This window comes from Podarcis raffonei, chromosome 10 (genome assembly GCF_027172205.1).
Source record: "Podarcis raffonei isolate rPodRaf1 chromosome 10, rPodRaf1.pri, whole genome shotgun sequence".
NCBI classification, from domain to species: domain Eukaryota; kingdom Metazoa; phylum Chordata; class Lepidosauria; order Squamata; family Lacertidae; genus Podarcis; species Podarcis raffonei.
This window is the reverse complement of record NC_070611.1, coordinates 10858345-10876282: the sequence shown is the minus strand read 5'-3', so window position 1 is coordinate 10876282 and position 17938 is coordinate 10858345. Positions and strand designations below refer to the sequence as shown.

At 40.5% G+C, this 17938-nt stretch overlaps 1 protein-coding gene across 9 annotated transcripts in view; it reads right to left on the bottom strand.

The window, feature by feature from the left end:
* Positions 1–17938, bottom strand: part of KIF21A (kinesin family member 21A) — a 104119-nt gene that overhangs the window by 25655 nt on the left and 60526 nt on the right. For 4 of the 9 annotated variants that reach the window (XM_053406128.1, XM_053406121.1, XM_053406125.1 and 1 more), the window contains exons 12-24: positions 16458–16496; positions 11816–11903; positions 10894–11011; positions 10075–10263; positions 8952–9151; positions 8195–8302; positions 7367–7435; positions 7044–7258; positions 6099–6252; positions 4767–4964; positions 3159–3260; positions 2532–2697; positions 2045–2065 (exon numbers count right to left, since the gene is read on the bottom strand). In XM_053406128.1, the coding sequence (XP_053262103.1) occupies positions 2045–2065; positions 2532–2697; positions 3159–3260; positions 4767–4964; positions 6099–6252; positions 7044–7258; positions 7367–7435; positions 8195–8302; positions 8952–9151; positions 10075–10263; positions 10894–11011; positions 11816–11903; positions 16458–16496 (1667 nt within the window). The remainder of the gene's footprint in view (positions 1–2044; positions 2066–2531; positions 2698–3158; positions 3261–4766; positions 4965–6098; positions 6253–7043; positions 7259–7366; positions 7436–8194; positions 8303–8951; positions 9152–10074; positions 10264–10893; positions 11012–11815; positions 11904–16457; positions 16497–17938) is intronic. The other 5 variants (XM_053406123.1, XM_053406130.1, XM_053406126.1 and 2 more) reach the window with 3 other exon arrangements.

Sequence of the window (17938 nt, the reverse complement as noted above, 5' to 3'; positions counted from 1 at the left end):
TGCTCGACTTCTTTACTTTCCCCAAATACCCAGGAAGACTAGGTTTTCTGTTTGTTTTTTGTTTTGAATTGACAAACCATCACATAGGAAAATTATAAACATATCACTAGGAAAGCAGGAAGGACAAACATAATATATTCGGCATAGACATATAATATCCCTGTATACCCGTTTTTCATTATGGCTCTGAATAAATATTGAGTTGAGGGGCAGTGAGAAAGATAGATGGGGTGTATTCTACTTTGCATTCCTTTAGCTTCTACTTTGACAAAATACTGCACTTGACAGACAAACAACCATTTGGGCCCTATAAAGCGAGATGATTTCACTACTCTACATTTACACAACAGCTTCCTAAACATCTACAACATCAATAGAGGGAACAGGAAGGAAGAAAAGCTACACAGATGAAATGGAACCTGCAACAAACAGTGCCAGTGAGAACTATTCGTCTGCTCACACAAGAAAAAGAAACACTAGCATGCTTGTCAATTACAGCCACAATACATCATAAACACACCAGCATGCAGGGATATGCCAAATGGACGAGCCCATAATAAAATGTACCACCCGTCACTGAATGTATACCAAGTTTATTTCAGAAACATATAGAGAGAACAGTGGGGAGACAAGACAAAAAGGTAACTGTGATGTCTCTAGGGTCCTTTGGGGTCCTTTACCCTGCTGCCACTCAAGGAAGGCACTTGGTGAACCAGACTGAACAGATGTCTAGCTACTATGGTTTTACCAATGGAACTATATTCACCATAACGCACATCCAAACCAAAGTCAGTACCTGGAATCAGCACATGCACAAAGCAACTGCTAGGGTCAAGGTTGTAAGCTGCACCATTCAGGCAATCTTTTCCCACCCTCATCGTGCTCCTCAAGGCACCATGTTACCCACATCTCTCATTGTACTTCTTCTCTTCGCCCCACACACCCCACAGTTGTCTACTTCTTCTTACTCATCCCCATCTCCTGGAAGACTGTGGATACGTCTGCTCATTACTTAGCTCCAGGATTGTAACTTGGGAGAGAGACACTGCGCTTCCAGCTCACACGCTCCCTTCCCTATGACTGGAAGGACAAGGGAGCCACTGAACTGTGGAAGATGAAGAACTTTCTGTTAATTGTTCTACTCACAAACTAAGGGTAGGAGCATGTGAGCCTGAAACCTACTCCTGGGTTCGGTTTTAGGGACCAAGAAACATACACCCTTTAAAGCACAGCACCACATTAACTTGAGACTGCATTCTAGTCGGTATGCGTGGAACAAACCTTGACCCATTCATATATTTATGTGGTACGGCACTAAAATAGTGTGGTTGAGGAGCTTGACATAAGCTCCAGCTCTCCAGATTGCCTTCAGGCCATCAACGCAACGGACACTAACGCGGAGGAAGCTATACAGAACATCTCGATGAAATAAATTTGAACAGAATAGCCTGACCAGTAGCTTTCTTTGATTACTGTATGGCAATTTTAAAAAACCAGAAAACCACACACCTGTTTTACAGTTCAGTATGAATGTTTTCACTGCCCATTTGCATGTACTGAGTTATAGCCATTGCTTAACTATGCAATACACAACTTGATAAGGCACGTTCACCCTAACATGTGAATTTTAAAACAAGATTCCTATAAAGCACTCATCGTCTCTGTGTTGCTAAAATGAATTTTAGAGTTAATGTGGGGGGGGGGGGTTTCTGGGGGGAAATGGTTATGTGTGTTACAGCTACAGTAAAAGAGAGCAGCACATAAATGTATCAGCAGATAGTGTATCAGCCACAGCGTCCCGGGTGAACAACAAAAAGCTTTTAAGTACATTCACACTGTTTGCATTCATGCCTGTCTCAGTTGTTAACATCCAATATTTTGTAAGAAGTTTGTATCTAAGGAAAGAGGATTCTGAGCGTATCTCCTAAACAGTGCATGCAAACTTTTATGTATGCATACGTTCTAAGATGCGCCAGTTAGTGTACACGTGTATCATTAGTATCTCATGCAGCTGTGAGGTACACAGAAAGCTACATATACTTACCCAGCGGAACGCTATCTAGGTCTGTGTAAAACAACAGCAAGGAGGAAACAAAAAGCAACACTCCAATCAAAACCAATCCATTTGCAGAGTGGGAAATAAGAGAGTCCTATGTTACACTATAATCAGATTAAACCTATCAGAACTAGCGGAATAGATGCCATAAAGTACACATCACAAGTTTTTTTTATAAGAGAAGTTAAGAATTTTGTTTTTAAAATTATTCCAATTTGAAAGACACCTAATTTTGTTTTGTTTTGTTTTTTAAATTACCCAAATATTGAATTCAAGCTATAAAACAGTGATTAACTATGAGATTTCCTGATTTTCATTGCTGGGCGCACTGTTATTTGGGGGGAATACCTTTACATGCACAGAAAGTACAGCATCTATTCACAAAGCACCTTATTTGAAACACACCTAATAAAACATGCATCATCGGCAAACCTAGCATGCAGTATAATTCCATTTTGTAGAGTATTCAAATTACCTTGCAAGGCATGGCCTAGTAGAGCATCAAGCTCAGGATTTAATTCTGCCTTCTCTTTCAACATGTGAAACAGCAGCTGGTTTTGCGTTGCACTGGTAATTTCTGTTTGTTTGAGGCGTCCTTCAAGTACTTTAATCTGAGCTTCCTTCTGAGCTGCTTGGAGACCCTGTTAAAGATGGGGGAAAAATAGCTTGATTATCTATTCCAAATAACTTTGTGTAAGTGGACGGGCATAGATATTTATTGTATCTATGGGTGCCATCCTGAGAGAGGGGTTACTGTATATATTGGGCACCATCCCACAATGCCTCAATACAATGGGACTTTTGGTTTCTCTCTTCCTCCCTCCAACATCCCCCATGCACTTCCCAAATCTGTCTCAAAGCACTGTCTCCCTACCCTCTGGGGCAGATTTGGGCAGTGCTGGGGGCAGGGAGGAAAGGAAGGCATATCCACATTTGGCAAGTGGGTGCCTGCTTGTGCTATTTTGGATTTCTTTCACATTTTTGGACTATACCGTTTTAAAGTCTAACATTCTTGTGAAGATCCGGCGATGTCACCCAGCCATTAGCCCATGCAGTGGTAATCCAGTACAAGACACAACAGGGTTCCCACCAGGTGTGTTACCTTATTAATGCCCATTGTAAGGAAATGGTCAAGTAGATACCGAGCTTCTGTGAGAGTGCAGGCATTGATTACCGCAGTGACGTCCAGAATCTCTCCTTCTTCCTGCATAAATCAAAGACAGCAGAGTGGTTAGTCAGGGGAAAAAATCACATGAATGCTATATGGCTGTTGTTGTTGTTTAGTCGTTTAGTCGTGTCTGACTCTTTGTGACCCCATGGACCAGAGCATGCCAGGCACTCCTGTCTTCCATTGCCTCCCACAGTTTGGTCAAAGTCATGCTGGTAGCTTCGAGAACACTGTCCAACCATCTCGTCCTCTGTCGTCCCCTTCTCCTTGTGCTTTCCCAACATCAGGGTCTTTTCCAGAGAGTCTTCTCTTCTCATGAGGTGGCCAAAGTACTGGAGCCTCAGCTTCACGATCTGTCCTTCCAGGAAGCACTCAGGGCTGATTTCCTTCAGAATGGATAGGTTTGATCTTCTTGCAGTCCATGGGACTCTCAAGAGTCTCCTCCAGCACCAGAATTCAAAAGCATCAATTCTTCGGCGATCAGCCTTCTTTATGGTCCAGCTCTCACTTCCATACATCACTACTGGGGAAACCATAGCTTGAACTATACGGACCTTTGTTGGCAAGGTGATGTCTCTGCTTTTTAAGATGCTGTCTAGGTTTGTCATTGCTTTTCTCCCAAGAAGCAGGCATCTTTTAATTTCGTGACTGCTGTCACCATCTGCAGTGATCATGGAGCCCAAGAAAGTCAAATCTCTCACTGCCTCCATTTCTTCCCCTTCTATTTGCCAGGAGGTGATGGGCCCAGTGGCCATGATCGTTGTTTTTTTTGATGTTGAGCTTCAGACCATATTTTGCGCTCTCCTCTTTCACCCTCATTAAAAGGTTCTTTAATTGCTCCTCACTTTCTGCCATCAAGGTTGTGTCATCTGCATATCTGAGGTTGTTGATATTTCTTCCGGCAATCTTAATTCCGGCTTGGGATTCATCCAGCCCAGCCTTTCGCATGATGAATTTGGCTATATGGCTACGGGAATGTTATTCCAATAGGAACTTTTCAAAATTAAAGTGAATTCTATTAAGCCAGAATATTTAGAAAAGCTTCTTTTAAGAGATATGATTATTTGGACTTGCAAAAATCAACTAAGTGCCAAATTTTCAGCACATTCAGCTATATGAAAGTATAAGTATATTTCAAGCAAAATATATTGAAAATGCAAAATTGGGAAAGGATGAGAGACAGTCCATAATTTACAGTTCAATATTACGCATGTTTACTCTGAAGTTGTGTTCAATGTGACTTACTCACAGTCAAGCGCCTATAGGGTTGCAGCCTTGCATAGCTATGTAGGAGGGTGTTCACTTATTATGGCTTTGATTTAGAAATAAAATTATTATGAAACCGTACAAATGAAAGTTATAGCTAGATCTTTAATCTAGTTCATAAGTGCAACAAAAGCTGGCTCTGATGTTTTAATTTGCATGCAATCCGTACAGCACATAAATGCAGAAAACTGCAGAGTGCAATTAATAGCTGAATAAAAGAAAATTAATTCCCTATCTGAACATAATTCTTTCACAAAACCTTTGGGGCTGACATACCTTTGCTTCCTCCATCTGCATGATATTTGCTTGACAGTCAGAAATACTGTCATTGATGTAATCTATATTTGCAGTCAGTGACTCCATCTCTTCATTGATGTTGTGGATGTTTTTATCGGTCTCTGGGCCACCTTCTTTGATAACTCTTTCCCTCCTTTTGGAAAGCTTCTCTTTCCTTTTGGTAAGTTCTTCACGTTGCTGTAATTAAAATGTGTAGGTGAAACACAAGCTGTGAAAACCGGCCAGTCAAATGTTTTACAGGAGAATAAAGGACCCCTGACCATTAGCTCCAGTCGTGACCGACTCTGGGGTTGCGGCGCTCATCTCGCTCTATGGGCTGAGGGAGCTGGCGTTTGTCCGCAGACAGCTTCCGGGTCATGTGGCCAGCATGACTAAGCCGCTTCTGGCGAACCAGAGCAGCGCACGGAAACGCCATTTACCTTCCTGCCAGAGCGGTTCCTATTTATCTACTTGCACTTTGACGTGCTTTCAAACTGCTAGGTTGGCAGGAGCTGGGACCGAGCAACGGGAGCTCACCCCGTCACAGGGATTCAAACCGCCGACCTTCTGATCGGCAAGTCCTAGGCTCTGTGGTTTAACCCACAGCGCCACCTGTGTCTTACAGGAGAATACTAAATGAGATAAAGCAGACATGACTTTTCATTGCATTTCTGTGAGAGGAAGAAACATTAAGCAGCAAATATGCAACTTAACAGCTGGTCTTATGACATTAAAGGGTGGTTCATACATACATAGCTAATTAATATACACTTAATGACTGAAAACTGAATATATAAACAGGTTCCACTGAAAAGCTCTGTGAAAGCTGGAGGTAATATGAAAATTCAGTGGTGGCTTTATATTTTCCAGGTCCATTTTTTCGCATGCCAAAACTAGCAAAAACAGCATCATGTCTCAACATGATGGACATACAGTGTTACCTCAGGTTAAGAACTTAATTCGTTCCGGAGGTCCGTTCTTAACCTGAAACTGTTCTCAACCTGAAGCACCACTTTAGCTAATGGGGCCTCCCGCTGCCACTGCGCCGCCGTTGTGCAATTTCTGTTCTCATCCTGAAGCAAAGTTCTTAACGTAATATTTCTGGGTTAGCTGAGTCTATAACCTGAAGCATATGTAACCTGAAGCGTATGTAACCCGAGGTACCACTGTACATGCACTGACCAGGGCAAAAGTACTTTACTTTTCACCCAACAGAAAAGTGGCATTTTCCCAGATGTTGCAAGTAGCCGAAGGGGTGTAAAAGAAAGAAAGAAAGAAAGAAAGAAAGAAAGAAAGAAAGAAAGAAAGAAAGAAAGAAAGAGAAAGCTCTACCTTAAGTAGTCTGTTCATGTCAGTCTCCATATTGGATATGGTCATTTTCTGCATAATGATTTCAGTCACCCTCCGTTCGAGTAACTGCCACTTCATTCTCGCTCCCTTGGAGGTATAAACTCTTGTGGTCATTGCTTTTCTTTGATATTTACTCCTGCAAGCAATTCAAAGATTTACGTCGTTCACATAAAATGCTATAACATTTTTATGCAGTACCAGTAATCATAAAAGAGAACACTTTTAATATTTGAAATCTGAGGGGGATGTGCGACTCTTTTTCAAAAAATCTTAAATCATGTGTGTTCAGTATCGCAGATTGCTTAAAACAGCCACTTGTTTCCTATCAGTGCCCGTCTCACTGTATTCAAACTATTCCTTCATCTGCCTCATGCTAGAGAGGTAAAGGAGCAGACCCCAAATATTCCATTGTATGAAGGTACTTTACTCAAACACCTGTCATTTAAACCATGGGTAGGCAAACTAAGGCCTGAGGGCCGGATCCGGCCCAATCGTCTTCTAAATCTGGCCAGCGGACGGTCTGGGAATCAGCGTGTTTTTACAGGAGTAGAATGTGTCCTTTTATTTGAAATGCATCTCTGGGTTATTTGTGGGGCATAGGAATTTGTTCACTTCCCCCCAAAAAAATATAGTCCCCCCCCCACAACGTCTGAGGGACAGTGGACCGGCCCCCTGCTGAAAAAGTTTGCTGACCCCTGTTTTAAACCATCACTTGTGTTCTCTTCTCACTCCCATGCAATCACCACTGTTGTTGTACAACCTGCCTTCTCCTTTCCTCTCCATCACACCCCAAACCCATCCACATCCAGGATTATAACACAGAACCATAAATCCTCCCGTGGGAGTTGGAAAATGATGGTTTTTTATGTCTACAGGAAGACAAGACTACAAAAGTAGCAAGACAATAACAGGTTTGCCCATCCTTACCTGGTTCCATTGGTAGTGGCTGCTGGCAATGCTTGGACCCTTGCTACGGGTATCCGCATCTTCTGCTGTGACGCTGCTCTCGATCCTTCATTGTCTACCGATGACACACTAGAACTTGGTTCGTGATTAGGCTGCTCTGGCAGACTCAACTTCCGGCTTGCTCTCCCAGCTACCTTATCAGACAAAGGTCTTGCCTGCCGACGAAGTGCTGTAACCTAAAGCAGTGAGACAACAGTGTCTAATAAGGACCTATTTAATGTACAAATTATAGGAATTTCAAATAATAGCTTGCACTTAATTGCAACACTGAAATAATCCGGCACCTCTTCTGTTTTCCGGCGCAGAACAACTTCCTGATTCCTCTTCTGAGCCTCCAGAAGTTTCAGCTGATGCTGTAAAGAAAAGCCAATAATAAGTCAAAGATTTGGATACTTTTAAAAATTGTTTTTATTTTTTATCAATGTCCTTTTAAATTGTTATTGATACTAATGTTTTAGATTTTATGATTTATGTGGGGGAAATTTCCATTTGGTTGTGCAACTTTTGATGTGCTTTATTTATTATGACTTTTGCTAAGTTGGTAATTATGTAAATCTTGTCACGCTGTAAGCCACCTTGAGCATTGTTTAAACTATGAAGGCAGCATACAAATAAAATGATGAAGATCATGAGATACAATTCTCTCAATACCATCATTCACTTAATTGGTACAACCAGCCAAGGAAGGGGGACATTTGCTGATTTTTCCTCTATAGGGGTAAGCATTAAATAGTAATCCCACTTCACATACAAGAACAAGAACAGCAATGGACTCAGAAGTTCATTCCACTATCTTTGAAAGGCTTATTCCCAAATAAGTATGCACAGGATTGAAATCTTTCTCTAACGTGTTAGCAAGCCAGCCCCTTGAATTAACTGCTTACCAATACCATATGAAATATCTTGCAGAAACATATCAGCTGAAAACTTTATTCTACTTTCGTTGCTGGCTTAGTACAATGAGTAGTCAACCAAATTCAACCCAGCTATTCATTGCTAAAGCAGTAATAAAATAGCTCATGTCAACACCTGAAAACCTTTACAGAGCTTTCGGGAACTTTTGAAATTCATACAACATTAAAAAAACTACAGTAGATACATTTATTAATCACCTCTCGTTTTCGCTGCTCCTTTTTCAGCTGAGCAATCTCTCTATTTCTTCTAGATTCATTCATCCTGGCTTTCTCTTGCTCTTCTTTCATTTGCTTCATCAGACGAACCTGTATAAAATTATTCAAATTTTTGAATTTTTATTATTCAAATAAAATTATGCAGCTTTGCTTTTTACACACTCAAATCATGTGGGAGAAAGCTGCTTTTATTTTTCTATTTTTGCTATAAGGCTGATGCCCTTTTACTTACCATACTTAATAATCCTTCACTGTAATCATTCTCTTGGAGAATATTGTTGCAATGTGATTTGTTACCTTAACGCTAACAAGCAGTTGGTTAACAGGACCGTCTTCTGAGACATTTTCAAATTCCACAGTTAGCAGGAGTGAATTCCGGCAAGTGTTTGCAAAGTGGGAGGCAGAGTTGTCTGCAGTCTCTGCCCTCGAAGTGAGAGTGTCATGCACTTGCACCCAGCCAGAAATACAAGGAAGCAAGGCAGCTTTGAGAATAAACTCTCCTCACCATTTGGGTGAACCAAAATAAATAGCTTCTCCAAGAAACTGTATACCACCGTAAGTCACTACTTGGTAAGCGGTCATCCTAACTAGATGACCAAAATGGATAATAATTTCAGTCTTGAACTGATCAGCTTTAACACTCCTTTTTAAGCAGGAAAATGCCAGGGGATATAGTTCATTGTTCAGGTAGACACATGCAGCATTGGAACCTGTGCTTTGAAATAAAAAAAAAGTGTACCTTTGTTTTCTTCATCTCTGCCACATCCTGCTGCAATTTTTTCAGTTGTTTTTCATACTGAGATTGATTTTTAAGTAATCGTGCATGTTCTTTCTGAGCAGCCTGAAGCCTCTGCAGCTCTTTATTCATGGATTGGAGCTTCTTTTCATACTCCGATTTAACCTTTTTTGCCTTTTCTTCTGAGCAAGATTCCACCGAACCTAAAGAAATGGCAATGGATTTCTCAGTTTATAGATCATGAACCAATACGTTCAGTGCCTAACTTGCAATGCCAAGATTTCATTTGCACATCATTTTTTTATTTTGCCAAGGCTTTAGTGTGAACGAAAAAGGGATATGCAAAAAGATAATTTCCAATATCACATCAGTTCCATCCTTCCTCTAAGTTTAGAGTTTTCCAAACTGTGTGTCATGACACATTAGTGTGTCGGCCGCAGTGTGTAGGTGGGTCGCGTGAAAGCGCCCCATGCTCCTACCAGAGCATGTCTAAAAATTGTGTCACCAACATGGAAAGTTGGGAAAGCTCTGCTCTAAGTGATGCTCAGTGCTAGAGGGACGTTAACCCATGTTAGGCTGACAACAAGCCTATGAGGTAGCTTAGATTGAGAGAAGGCAAGTGACAGATTCAGTGGGAGTTTGAACCAAGGTCTCCTAGTGAGTCATTACACTGGCTATCTTATTTTATTAAAATTTGTATCCCACTACATTTTGAAGGTCGGCGGTTTGAATCCACACAACGGGGTGAGCTCCCGTTGCTCAGTACCTGCTCCTGCCAACCTAGCAGTTCGAAAGCACATCAAGTGCAAGTAGATAAATAGGTGGGAAGGTAAACAGCATTTCCGTGCACTACTATGGTTCGCCAGAAGTGGCTCAGTCATGCTGGCCAGATGACCCGGAAAAACTGTTTGCGGACAAACGCCAGCTCCCTCAGCCAATAAAGCAAGATGAGCGCCGCAACCCCAGAGTCGTCTGCGACTGGACTTAACTATCAGGGGTCCTTTACCTTTACTTTACATTTTGAGATGATATGGAAGTCATGTCATAAGTATGACTAATGCTGGCATGTCCTCACTAAGTTCTCAATGTGGCCTATACAACAGCTTCACAATGGCATTCTTCTTACCCAGGTTTTGAAGCACCTGATCTCTTTCAAGCTGGGTATCTCGAATCTTATGTTGTAGCATCATTAGCTTCTCTTCATATTGTCTTTTTAAGGTCTGAAGTCTTCGTTGGCTGTTTTCCAGTTCATCTATCAGCTTCTGTTTTATGGCAATTTCACATGTGATGTTTGCTAGGTCTGCCTGATAGCTTGCTGTAGTTAAAAAAACACAAATAAATACAAGCAACACTGTAGCCAATCAGCCTATACAGCTGCAAAAGTTATGTATACTAGGAATGCACCTGATAAAAGGATGCTAATTTAAGCAAACATTGTACACACTGGTTTTCGCAACCATGGTACACTCCCAATACAGCAGCTTAGTGTAAGCACTAGAATTTTGAAGCAAAAATCCCAGGTCTGGCAGATGTCAAAATGTCTCCATTACAACACTCACTTTTTTCCTCCTAGAAAGTAAGGGGAAATGTCTGTGCGTGTTATGGAGGGAATGCCTACGGGTGGCATGCCTACGGATTTTCCTCCTCTAAAAACTACGTGCGTGTTATGGTTGGGTGCGTGTTATAGAGCGAAAAATAGGGTACTTAAACTAGTCATTCAAAATACTTACATCAACATGTATTTACTGAAAATGATCATTCAAATTACTAGCCTTTAACATGAAGTTCCCAATCCCTAATTTAACTCAGGACATAGCTGCTAACTGCAGCCTGCACACTGCTTCCCCTAACCCAAAGATGCCCATTTAGGTCTTTGGAAAATATGACACAAGTTCTCTGCATAAACAGCTGCAAAAATCTGTAACATTATTGGAGTTGGTGTCACCTTTTTCATCAGAATCAGAATCGGAATCATCCGAGCTTTCCACAACTTCCATGTCATCTTCATCTTCCTCGTCATCTTCCTCGTCATCTTCACGGTCACTAAGCTCCTGACCTTCTTCCTAAAGTAAGAAAAGGAGAAAGAGGATAAAAATGGAATTGCTCCACAAATTCCTTATTTTAAGTACAGAGCACAATTTTAACTTTAATCAGTTCATAACTAAATATTCTGCTGAAATACAGAACTATTATAAGACTAACTGTGACAGAATTAGTTGCATGTGCTTGCTTTAATTACTATTTACTTATGAAGTCTACTTATGTCCTCTCTCTGTCGTTTCAAGTTTTGCCTTTCTGAATCATAAAAAGGCAGGGAGGCAGTGCAAGAGTTTTATTAATATATATATATTTTATTAAAGATTTTCTTGATTTACAGAAGTATGTGTAATGTCTCTCTCGTATTTTTTCCATGTAACATTTTTTCAAATCAGTTTCATTCGTTGTTACTTCGGAACAATCTTTGCAGAGTTTTATTAATATTGACGGAATATATTAACTGGAAATAGCTTGCAGATACTTAATGGGCTTAGGATTTTATTTATGTTAAGTGATGAAGTAATATGTTTAATTCTATAAGGTGAAGATTTAAGGATGTTAATGTTTAAGTTAAATTTAATAAAAATTGGGATTTGGAAAACCATTAAAAGGACATGCAATGAAATTCAACTAAGGGGAAGCGAGGAAGTCACTTAACAAAGTTAATAACTGTAATTTTCAATAAGGCTATGATCTATGTTTGTTTTGTTTGTTTGTCTTGTGTGTTTGTTTGATTTTTATAATATTGTGAAAACCAATAAAACTTTTTGGAAAAGGCAATATATATATATATATATATTGACAGAATATATCAAGATCAAAATACTTACTGCTTCTAGTTCATTATTCTCTCTTTCAGAAGCGCCCTTTTCGTCCCTCTTCTCCTGCTCATTGTCTGTGCTCTCCTCTTTAACAGTACTATGATAAGAAATACAAAAGGGGTCATAAAATACAAGAAGGGGGTTACTTCCCCTCTCCTCAAACCAATAACCTGGCTAAAGCACCAGCCACAACCTGGTGCTTCACTGAAAGGAGAATATGAAAAGGAGGGGGCATCACAGTATTCAACATTTTAGCTTCATGGCTTCTTGCAAGATCAAACGGTTTGAAATGGCAAGGAGAACCATAAAGATCCCAACAACTGTTACCCCCAACGTGCATTAAGTTGCATTCTGGAGATTCAGAAGTGGAGCTAAAAGTTAATGGATGGTAAAGTTCAAATGGGAAAAGGGAAAGCATTGCAGACAGACAACCGGAAAGGCACTGGAGAACCGCAGAGTGCCTAAAACCAGCCTTTGCCAACCTTGTGCCCTCCTGATGTTTTGGACTACAACTCCCATCAGCCCCAGCCAGTTGTAGTCCGAAATATCTGGAGCCACCAGGTTGGCAAAGGCTGGTCTACAGCGTGCCAGAGCAGCTTAGAGTTAAGCTGGGTGTAATATATAAGCTGGAACCACAGAAGCCAGAAAAATATCCCTAAAATCACAGGCCTGTACATAAAATAATTATGTACTACCCACGGAGATCATTTAAGGAGCAGAAGGAACATCAAAACAGCATGCCAAGAAATGCAGGTTTAGCAAGTGTGTGTGTGTGTGTGTGTGTGTGTGTGTGTGTGTGTTGTAACAAATGCAAGAAACTCCTAGCTATATTTACCCAGAAATAAATCCCACTGGGTTCAACTTGCAAGTGTGTTTCGGATTGCAACCTTAATCATGGAGGAATGGGCCCCAGGCAATTTATGGATTCTTCAAAATTAGCTGTCCCACACATATGGATCTTAGATGAGCTGCTTGTGTGATGGCTCCCCCAAACCTTTCTTGGCCAGTTTAAAAGGTGGGCAGAGCCAATCACCCAACATCAGTCCTATGCTGGGTGACAAACTCCCCTGCAGTGGGGCAAACTATGGGCTACCAAAGAAAATGCAAGTGGCCCACAGGTTCTCCATCCCTGTACTAGAAATATCCTGATTACAGTTATCCACACTACAATAATCTCTAACTTGCAACATATAATATGCAGTGTGCCTTTGACTTCCAGCTGGTACAAAGTAGAGAGTTAACACTGACTGGTGAATGCAAGCATATTATAACATGCATTTGTCACAAGCTATGGCTTATCGTCTGTATACAGGTCCAATTCAGAGTGCCGGTGCTAGTCTGGGCCTAGGTCACATGAAGGATTGCCTCTTCACACATATAAGGACCCTAAGATTATCTTAAGAGGTCCTTCTATGAGTACCCCATAAAATGAGAGGCACCTATTGAAAAAGTTCCTCTGCTACAAACCTTGCAGTAAAAACCTTTCCTAGTCTGCATCTGTGCCATCTTTTAAGTTTTTTATTGTCTGTTTGTTTGCCACCCTAAGCTCCTTTGGGAAGAAGGAAGGTTATGATATAAATTTAATTTAAAACAATAATGATAAAAGTAGTAAGGAGAAGCCTGTTATCTTCCCAGGCTTTTTAATCTTAAAACATTTTAATTTTTTTTTAAAGATCTGTTATATTAATCATATTCTCCACTACTGGTCTTAGTATGGGTTTGTTCTGTTGCTCTTTGTATTCTGTTTTATATTTTATTTTCATGTTCTGTGGTAATAATTTATTTTGGCTTCTAAACCATCTTGAGAACTGTGGCCATTGAGCAGTATTTAAGTACTGAAAACAAAGAAGAAGAAGAAGAAGAAGAAGAAGAAGAAGAAGAAGAAGAGGAGGAAGAAGAAGAAGATTCATCCACACATACATAATGTTATTTTTTATCTATCTTGAGCCTTCAGGAGTGGACGAAAAGAAATGTAAATAAATAACATCTAACACATTACAATTTTTTGTCAAGACTTATCTAATGCGATAGGGTAGTAAAGAGGAAATAATTGTAAAGCACAGCTAAAAATGTGATCAGCAAACAACAGAAGTCATAAAACGAAGAGCAAAGAAGATGCAAATAAGCCAGTGGTGCTGTTATAGGACGAGAAACACGTCTACAACATTTAGCAAGCTCATGTATTCAATGGAGAAAAACAGATAGAACAAGGTCACCAGCCAATCAAATTCTAAACCTAAGCACTGAGCCTTTCTTGGTCTCAGCTGAAAGCCACCCTTTCTTAATACCTTCTTTCCCAATATTTCTAGTGGCACAAGAGGAAGAGGGGCAAGTATCTTTTTTAAAAAGTGACACTAGCTGCATGGAGCTCCCGTATGAAGTTTTCTCCAGGCAGTTTCCATGGAGCCCATCTGTGCTTTGCTGCCACAGCTGTTATCCTTTAGATTCCCAGACCTAAACAGATGCATGGGTGGCTTATAGCCTTTTCTTCCCCTATTCACATGCTTGCAATGTTCTCCCCTCTACGGTGTATTAATAATCCACACAGTCATCTTGGTCCGCCCGCTTCTTGGTATGCTAAGATCGTCCTTGCAATTCTTTGCAATTCTTTGAACTTGAATCAATGCTCTTGTAAAACGTGAGTTCACAACTGACACATGCTCTATACTCAAGATCATTAATACTTTACAAGAAATCCCATGCCTAGTGCATCCTGGGAAAAGATTGGCTCTCCAGGAAGCCCCAATCCCATCATGACTCCCTCCGCCCCTGAAGCTAGATTGCAAAACTGATTGCAAAACTAGTTATTCCTAAAGTACACACTGTGGCTAACCTAATCCTAACTCCACAATCCTGAATTCAATAGGACTTACTTCTCAGTAGGCATAGGTAAAGGTAAAGGGACCCCTGACCATTAGGTCCAGTCGTGGCCAACTCGGGGTTGCGGCGCTCATCTCGCTTTAATGGCTGAAGGAGCCGGTGTTTGTCTGCAGACAGCTTCCAGGTCATGTGGCCAGCATGACTAAACCGCTTCTGGCGAACCAGAGCAGCGCATGGAAACGCCATTTACCTTCCCACCAGAGTGGTACCTATTTATCTACTTGCACTTGACGTGCTTTCGAACTGCTAGGTTGGCAGGAGCAGGGACCGAGCAACGGGAGCTCACCCCATCGCGGGGATTCGAACCGCCGTCCTTCTGATCGGCAAGACCTAGGCTCAGTGGTTTAGACCAAAGCGCCACCCGCATCCCATTAGTTAGTTTTGCACAATTGATGTGCTCGTCTGATTTCATCCTTGTTTGACAAACAGTTACTCCACCAATGACATCACCCTACTCATCCTTAAGATATTATTCCCCCAAGGCTTCTCAAATATTTTTTTTTACATTTTGGACTGAAGGTCCTGGGATGTCTAGCAATCATCCTACCCTCTTACCCTATTCTTCATCTATTTCAAATTGCAAAATAGGGAAAAGAATCTCTGAAGGCCACTGTTGGCAGTGGACAGATAAGATCAGGACAAAGGCTCATCAAATCCAGAATCATGTCCACACAGCAACCAACCAGGACTTGAGTAGAACAGCTCTCCCCCCATCTGGTATTCGGCGGGGGGCACGAATATAACACAGCCATCGCGGTCAGTAGCGACTGACAGCTAGCAAAGCACAGGCCTATGGAACACAGATTATAATTTTAGCAGAGCAGATTTTAAGGTTAGATATTCATTAACCTTTGCTTGTGAACTTTAAAAAAAAAACCTGCAGCATTTAGGCTTAAGAAAGAAGGTTTGGGTCTAGGTTTAGGAAAGAAGTGAAGTATTTCGGAAGATGTGCATTTTCTGCATTGCAGGGAGTTAGGCTAGAAATCGGGGTCCCTTCCAACTCTACAATTCTGATTCTACGTAGGTATAACAGGCAAAGTGCTATCCTTGGGAATCCTCTCTCTTTGTTGGTCGTTTTATTAATTTTTTTAAATAAAAAAGTTATAGGCTATATGTTAATTGCGTTCATATTTCTTTTGCATCTTGATAAGTATTTATAATTATTAGTGGAATTATTAGTGCCACTCTGGACCTAAGCCAATCAGTGTCCTTCCCTTACATGCTGCAGGAAGCTCTGCCTTGCCTTAAAGTAGATATGTAAAGGAAGTTTGGCACAACCCAATTCACTGAATCCGAGCCAGAATGAAAATTGTTTGCTGTTATTAATGAAGTTAAAATAGTTATACTCTAGAGTTACTGCATATGCTGTGGTTTACTGATCCACTTTTCAGTTGAATTAGGCCGCTGTTAGGAAAATCGGTTGAATATAGAAACAATTGCATTTGTATCCAGATTATGCATTGATCTCAACAATGGGTATTTTGAAATGGGTTCTAGTTTACACCCAGCCCCTTTAAACTGCTCTGGTTAACTTTAAACCGAGGTATATGCGTCAGTGTTTTATGTGCTAGCAGTGTGTGTGTGTGTGTGTGTGTGTGTGTGTGTGTAACACACACTCTATAACAGGGAGGGGAATTAGTCTTGCAATAAAAAATAAAAACCACAATCATGTGATTAAATTCTAGGGTTAGATCTATGTGGCACAGTTTGTGGTTTGTTTGCTTGTTTAAAAAAATGACAGTTTAATTAAAAACCTGTGAAACATTCCAACCTTCTTTCTTCTTGACTGCTTTCCTCAAGTTTCTGCAGCCTTCAAAAGCAGGAGGGTACAGTATTGGAAGGGCCAAGCCAATGAAGGACAAACCAGACAGTGAAAAGCGAGAGCGACAAGAAGGTTAAGAAAAGATGACACATGAGCTTGTGGATTTCAAATGATTTTCTTTTTTTCTTTTAAAAGGAAAAATACACTGTCAAAAGATCACAAGTTGTAAAAAGGCAATACATTCGTCACAAATGGGACCCTGCAACAAGATGTTGCAGCGCAGAGGCCTCCCTGTTCAGGACTCCATACGCTACATTCCATGCACCTTGTCTGTCCCCCACTGTTTTCAGTCCCTCCAGAAACATTCATTCAGCATTCTGTGGCCTAAACCTATTTTGTACTCCTGAAAATAATCGGGTTTTCCCAAGCCTGCTGCTAACTTTCTCTTGTCTGTTGGTGAAGGCAGAACTTAACAGCTTGGATATTGGATATAGAGGGAACGACAGCTGGAAAATTCATAGAAAACAGAACAGATCCTGCATACAGGGAAGGTTTCCTGTGCAGGTCCCACTGAAATTAACATAAGCTGCACAGGAACACTTCCTAGGGGTGATGCATCTATCCATGCATTTTCAATAGGAGGAAGCCATTTACTGCCATCATTTACTGCCAAACAAGCTGGCTTGTTTGCTCCTATCACAACGGCCTCCTGAAGGCACACAATCAGCTTTAGTAGTGAAACTACGTCCTTTAGCTGCGAGTTTTTTTTCAAAGTTCTTTGGAAGAACAGCAGACTAAATGACATATATATATATATATATAGCTATTTTGTTTGGTGTTTTTGTTTGGGTTGTTGTTGTTTTTTAAAAAAGGACAATTTTATCATATTTGGCGGGGGGTTATAACGGTTTGCAAACTGGACATTTCCTTCTGCAGGAAAACTTAGTTAATGGACAGGTTACACATGTTTTCAGTTTCAGGAAGTGCTGTCTTTAAACCATATTGTGAGAATGGATGACTACCATCTTATGAGAATTGAGCTCTAAGATTTTGAAACACACACACTTTAAAAACTTACTCCACCGTGCATTCTGAAAACCCCCAACTCTTTACATCGTTATAATGCTGAGATAATTTTTTTTAGAATTCATTATATGACCATTAGTGCTTGTTAGAAAAATGAAAAACACATCTCAGAAGAAATGAAAAGGTGAAATTATTCTGTATTAGATGTAGGCACCTTAGCAGCGAAGATCTATGTGCATGATTAAGTTTGAGACTGCTGAAATCTTAATATGGTACTGAAATTATAGGCCAATTTGAAATGGAGAATATAATGGAATATGCAGTAGCTAATGATAACAATGCAGAATTTTTTAATACCTTAGCTGAGAAAGATATAGGTATTTTGGAAGAATCTTCCAAAACTCATTAAGCTCTAAGCATTTACCGTATCATTTTAACTTGCAGTGTAAAATACCTCTTATTTC